The following is a 6,688-nucleotide window of genomic DNA, read 5'->3' on the forward strand; positions in this document are numbered from 1 at the left end:
TAGAGCAGGGTTTAGGGCTGTTGTACATAGTGTCGCTGTTAGTTGCAAACGACTCAACGGCACGTAACAACAACAGTGATGAAGATGATGATGATAATGAAAGCTGTGAGTTAGTTACTCAGAGTTCATTGTGTGACAGCTATCAGGTTACATGCTTTATATACATTATCTCCTTCAGCTCTCAGCACAGATCGAGAAGAATGCTAAAGGGCTAATAAGTTGTTGTTGCTATGGTTGTTGTGAACTGTTGAGTCGGAAATAAACTGTAGCTGACCCTCCAGTGGGTTACACAGGCAGTTAATCGCCCAGGAGTAGATTGCTCATCTTTCTCCCGCAGAACAGAAGGTGGATTGGAACCGCATGCCTTTAGGATGGCACTGCAACTCCTTACCACTAGGCCACCAGAGCTCCTTAGCAAATAGTTCTTGTTAGGTGCCATTGAGGTGAGTACCACTCATGGCGACACTGTGAACAACAGATATGAACCCTTTCCTATTCAATGCCATCCTGACAATCTCGGACACACTCAAGCCAGTTGCTGTAGGCACTCTTATCAGTCCACCTGGTTGAGGATCTTACTCTCTTTTGCTGTCCTGTACCTTTGAGAGGGTGGTATCCTTCTCTAAGGAACAACCTTTCCTAGCAATAGGCCCTAAGTATGTGAGATGAAGCTTTGCCATCCTTTCCTCTAAGGAGCACTCTGGCTGCACTTTGTCCAAGACATTTCTGTTTGTTCTTTTGACAGCCCATGGTTATTCAGTACTCTTCTCCAGTAGCTTAAAGGCATCACTTCTTCTGTAATCTTTATTCATTGTCCAGCTCACAGCAGCAAATGGGATTTTAAACAGCCTGTCTGACTACAAAGCCTGTGTTCTTAGCCACCACCTTACCACCTTAAATGTCACCAGTTATCTCTACCACTGCTAACGAGGGAGATTCATCAGGATACACCCAGCACTGAGAAACGCCTTGCAGTGCCCCTTGATGCCGTGGATCAGGACCTGATGCCAGGTCTGACTGCCAGCCGCTATACGAAAGCCGTGGGATCTCCTAGGCTGCTCTCTGACCACATTGAACGTCCTGACCCTTCTTGTTTCCCTTCCTCCCCAGGTGCACTATATCCTTCAGGAGGTGGTGATGGGGGGGATGGTGTTGGAAACAAACATGAATGAAATTGTGGCTCAGATGGAAGCTCAAAACCGGCTGGAAAAATCTGAGGTAAGATGCTGAACTCTTGCCCTGGCTAGTGAAAGAGACCTGGGCAGAGGGAGGAAGGTAGACATGTACTAGTTTGTGTTGCTGTGGAAACCTTAAAAAAAAAACCCAACTACCCATCATTTTATATTCGTCTTTCTTATTTATATTCTTCACAATACATTGATTAAGGTCCATTCTGAAAAGTAAACAGAGATGATGTTTGGAGTTTCAGAATTTCAAGCTGGGAACATGAGTGGGGAAATACAGATGGCACAAGAAGGCAAACAGCTCTTTGGCTTGGTGATCAAAGGCTCATGTTTGTGGTTTAGAATTTCTTTCTTCAAAGGTACGTATTCCTGAACTGGCCTAGAATTCTCTTCTCCGATTACAGTATGGCTTCCTAGTTTGTGTGCTCTGCCTCAGTCTCATCTCCTAGCAGCCATGCCTCATGCATCTTTCAGACCTCAAGTCCACTGACATCAGGACACTTCAGTGGAATGCACTGTGGACATCTTTATCAAGCACTGCTCTTTGTAGGGGTAGACCAGCACAGAATTTAAAAACCCAGTCCAAACACAATTACTGTTGTTGTTCTGTTCCATCAAGTTGCCTGCAATTCATAGTGACCCTGTATACATTAGCTCTGAACCTTGCCCTATATCCTGAGCCAATCTCATTGTCTGACAGACATACTCTCATTTTCCCAGTCATTTTTTGACTCAGCAGTCAATCCATCTCATCTTTGGTCTTCTTCTCCTGTGCTGTCCTTCCACCTTTCCAAGCATGATGTCCTTACCCAAGAACTGGTCCCTCCTGGCCACATCTCCAAAGTATGTGAGACAGAGCTTAAAAATCCTTGCCACCAAAGAAACTTGGTTTCACCCTCTCCAGGACAGACCTGTTTGTTCTCCTGGCAACCCATGGTATGTTCAAGACTTTTCTCCAACACTGCATCAATCTTCCTTTTATCATCCTTAGTCATTGTCCAGTTCTCTGATGCATAACAAGTTATTGTGAAGACCATGGCCTGAATCAGGCACACCTTAATCTCTAGATAACATATTTATTTGCTCTTCAGTACTCTGGAGAGAGAGGTCCCTGACAACAGATTTTCCCCAGTGCAGTTCATCTTTTGATTTCCTGTCTGCTGGTGCCAAGAGGGTTGATTGTGGAATCAAGAAAGATGAAGTTGTTAACAATTTCAATCTCTCTCCATCATGAAGCTGCCAGTTGGCCCAGTGGTGAGAATCTTTGTTTTCTTGATGTTGAGCTTCAGCCGACATTGAAGATTACAGTCCTTGACCTTCTGCAGGAAATTCCTCATGTCTTCCCCAGTTTCAGCAAGCAAAGCTGTATCATCTGGATAATGCAGGTTGTTGATGAGTCTTCCTCCAATCCTGATGCTACATTCTTACTCATAAAGTCCAACCTCCTGAATGATCTGTTCTGCATATAGATTGACAAAGAATGGAGGTCGGATGCATCCCTGACACACTTCTTTGTTGATGTTGAATCATGCAGTGTTTCTGTGCTCTGTTCTGACTTCTGCTTCCTGATCCAACTATAGGTTTCGCAATGAGCACAGTCAAATGTTGTAGGATTTGCATTCTTCTCAAGGTTAGCCACAATTTGTTGTGATCCATACAGTCAAATGCAGTGAAACACAAATAGACGTTCTTGTAGCTTTTTATAAAGTAACTCGAAAGAAGGAAATTCATATAACTCTGAGACGTAATTTCATAGAGTTGCCAATTTTCTAATGTCTTAGACTGAGTTACCTAGAAAATCTGAAACAAAACCATTGAATTGTAAGCATACACCTACAGAGACCGAGAGATACTCTTTCCAGGAAATAACTCGCTCGGATGTGGAGGCTGCCAAGTCCCCAATCCATGGATCAGGCTGGAGATGTCTCCTGACTCACATGAGTACAAGGGCTGGCAGATCCAAAATCGGCAGAGCAGACAACAGGCTGCGCCGGCTGTGGGGTCATAGGAGCTGGCTCACATCCCAGGAACTGGAGGTCAGAGGCTGGGGGATCCAGGGGAGTGTGGGCTTAGCTAGAACAACCATGGATACTGGAATCAGGGTGGGCCACACCACCTTCAAAGCCAGACTCCTAACACATTGCCTGTCTCATCAGATTGTACAGTGGAGTATGATTACATAATATTTGCAAACTACTGAGAATCCCAGCCTCCCCACAGGGCACGTACCTTTACCATGGCCCTCTTTGCCCAGTTTACCTTATAAAATCTGTGGTTTTAAACCAGACCTAGTGCTGCCGAGCCAAGTCCAACTCAGCGACCCTCTGGTTTCCTAGGGTGGGTTTTTGCAGCTGAAGGCCCACCTTTCTCCCAAGGAGCGGGTGGTGTGGTGGGTTAGCAGTCTAACACTTTATGCAGCACCACCAGGGCTCCTTGCTATTTTTGAGGCTGACTAGAAAAAAGGACATTGGCAACTTTGAGTCCTAAACTCACTGAGTTGCCAGTGCCCTTATTTTCAGTTAGCATTTTAAAAGGGTCTAGTAGTTAGGGCTGGGTTTTTCAATAACCCCACAAAGCCCCTGGCTTGTTACTACAGATGTGTGCAGTAGATTCCATCCCGTGCGCAGAGGTGTTGCCCTCTCTCTCATCAGTCCTCCCAGGGAGGCAAGATGACAGGGAAGCACCTCCAGACATGTCGGAGATTTCTGAGCACATTGCCTCTTTAACTGCCTGAGTGTCTTAAAGAGTTCCATTGCTTTATGTAATGGAGCTCAGGCTTACAGAGCCAAGGATTCTTCCTGTGAGGACTGGCAGCCCTGCTGAAGAAGCTTTTCCAGACCACAGCTCTCGTGGCAGTAGTAGTTGTCTTAGACATGCAGCCTGGGAAGTTTCCAGGCATAGTAAGTGAGTCAGCGGCAAAGAGTTTGGAAGCCAGAAGAAATGGAGACTTGTTTGTTAGATGAGGATAGAACTAGAGCTGGTCTCCTGAAAGGGGACCATAAGGGGATGATGATTTCAAGTCTTTGCCAACTTCTCCCTCTCTCTGTACACACGGGGTGTGAGCCCGGAGGCTCTGTCTGCACTGTTTTGTTACCAGTCCTCCTGTGGCTGAGAACACTCTGCTTCCTGCAGGCTGTTGCCTCCCATCTTGTTGCCACATGACATTTGTTTCCAAAGCCAGCTCTTTCCATCTTATTGTCAGTTGACTAGTGATTGCCTGAGAACTCTAATATTACTCTTCTGTTAGGAATGTATCTGTGGCTTTGTATTTGTCTCTAAGCCTTCAGTCTCTTGAGAAAAGGTCTGTAACATTTAATATGACTTGGATAAACCATCAAAGTTTATTTCAAGAAGCACTTTTTAAGTACCTTCCATGTGCTTGGTACTTAGATGCTGGAGCTATAAAACTACATGAAACGTCTTTGCAGACGCTGCACCTCAGCAGCTTACTTGTCTGCTCTGTCCGCCCCAGCTGTGGTCAGTGCCACCATGGACTTCGACATCTCCGCCAATGGCAGACCTTTAGGCTATATCTCCTTCGAGCTGTTTGCAGATCCAGTCACAAAGACAGCAGAAAATTTCCATGCTCTGAGTACTGGGGAGAAAAGATTTGGTTCCTGCTTTCACAGAATCATTTCCTGGGTTTATGTACCAGGGTGGTGACTTCACAGGCTGTAATGGTACTGGTGGCAAGTCCATGTATGGGGAGAAGTTTGATGATGAGAACTTCATCCTAAAGCACACAAGTCCTGGTGTCCTGTCCATGGCAAAGGCTGGACCCAACACAAACAGCTTCTAGTTTTTTAACTGAACTGTAAAGACTGAATAGTTGGACGAAAAGCATGTAGTCTCCAGCACGGTAAAGAAGGCATGAGCATTGTGGAAGCCGTGGAGCGTTTCAGGTCCAGGCATGGCAAGACCAGCAAGAAGGTCACCACTGCTGACTGTGGACAGCTCTATGTGATCTGTATTTTATGTTATCTCTTAATCACCAGGCCATTCTTTCTATAGTTCCAGAGATCACCCGGCTACCCCCAGTGTGCTCACAGGATCTTTAATCTTTGTGTTCTTGCTATAGTTTTTTGGGTTCCAGGTTTCCTTCCTTCCCCTCCAAGTTTAGCAGGATTGAAGAGTTAAGCTTATGACTACGAAATGAAAACTAGACAACAACAACATCAAAACCTACATGAAACACAGCCCCTAGCCTTAAGGACCATATAGTCTTTGTGGACTGAAGAGCTAACATACCTGTACCACAGGCCCCTCTAACCTAAAGGCTGCTTTGTCTGGTCACCTTTGAGGACTAAGGAGGGGAAAATGAAAGCTTGCTCAGCTTTAATTTCCTCTAGGCCTCTTTTAACCTTGCCTTTTTAGAATGGTAAGCAACTGTCACTGAGAATTTGTCTCATACCCACCTCTTATTTCTCCCTAGGGTGGCCTCTCAGCAGCCCCTGCCCGGGCTGTGTCTGCTGTGAAAAACATCAACCTGCCTGAGATTCCTCGGAACATCAACATTGGAGATCTCAACATCAAAGTCCCCAACCTGTCCCAGTTTGTCTGAGGGTTGAGACTTGGGCTGGACTGGAATCCTAAAGACAAAGCCACGCACATCTTGAAAGAGAACCCATTTTGAGCTTTAGAAGAGAGTCAGACCTCAGGACCGTGACCTTTTCTGAGTTGGGAGACCATTTGGCATGGAGTGGGCAAGGGTGCGGCCACACCCTTCTCTGGCGCCTGTGGTCCCACTGATGAGAAGGGACGCCCTGACTTCCTCACGGGCAAGGACAGTGCCCAGACCCTGTGCACCCCTTACCTCCTGCATGCATCTGCTCCCAGGGATTGGCGACTATTAGCAGACCCACATGTTTTGAGAACCCAACTGCATTCTCTGGCTAGAATCTTCATCCCATAGATCTTTTGTAATCCTCCCTTTTCCTGGCCAGGTGCCATAGGTAGAAAAGCCCTGGCCCTTCATATGTGGGGATGTGTTGTGTGGCAAGTAAGTGCTGAATCTTAGGAGAACCAGAGTCACCTGCCAGCTCTACTTGGGTGGTTCTACTCAGAAGCTTTGTATCGCCAAACTTTCTGGTTCCCACCCCCTGTAGAATATGTTTCCCCCATGGGCATAGTCTCAGCTCTGTTTCACAGGTGTTCATGTGCAGGACCAAGTTCATTATGAGTGTGGTACATGCCCACCCCATTTCTTCTAATAGAGCATCCTTCTCCCATCCCCATGGCTACTGCTCAACACAGCCAGAGGTTTCTCCCAAAGTGGGAGGCCCTGTGCCTTTTGCAGAAGGTAAAGCTGACATCCTGTGGAATGTCTCAAACTACAGCTCTTCCCAGGTTTCAAATACATTCTACTTGTGGGGAGCCAGTGGTTCAGCTGCTGGTTTGTGAATGATGAGTCTCCACTGTATAGGAAACCCACACCTGCTGCTGAGAAGCTTCCAGGGTGTGGAAGCCAGTGCTGGGCCAGCTGTTCTGGGCCTGGCAGAAGAGCC

The 6,688-nt window shown here is 46.5% G+C and overlaps 1 protein-coding gene across 1 annotated transcript in view; it reads left to right on the forward strand.

Moving 5' to 3' along the window:
• The window catches only part of AP3S2 (adaptor-related protein complex 3, sigma 2 subunit), an 83,208-nt gene extending 77,314 nt beyond the window's left edge, over positions 1-5,894 (forward strand). Inside the window, exons 5-6 of the mRNA XM_006885169.1 lie at positions 1,111-1,218; positions 5,617-5,894. Of these exons, the coding sequence (XP_006885231.1) occupies positions 1,111-1,218; positions 5,617-5,745 (237 nt within the window). The 3' untranslated portion in view covers positions 5,746-5,894. The remainder of the gene's footprint in view (positions 1-1,110; positions 1,219-5,616) is intronic.
• The last annotated feature ends 794 nt before the right edge of the window (positions 5,895-6,688 follow it).

Source organism: Elephantulus edwardii, unplaced genomic scaffold (genome assembly GCF_000299155.1).
Source record: "Elephantulus edwardii isolate Elephantulus edwardi_28Jun2011 unplaced genomic scaffold, EleEdw1.0 scaffold00041, whole genome shotgun sequence".
Classification (NCBI taxonomy): domain Eukaryota; kingdom Metazoa; phylum Chordata; class Mammalia; order Macroscelidea; family Macroscelididae; genus Elephantulus; species Elephantulus edwardii.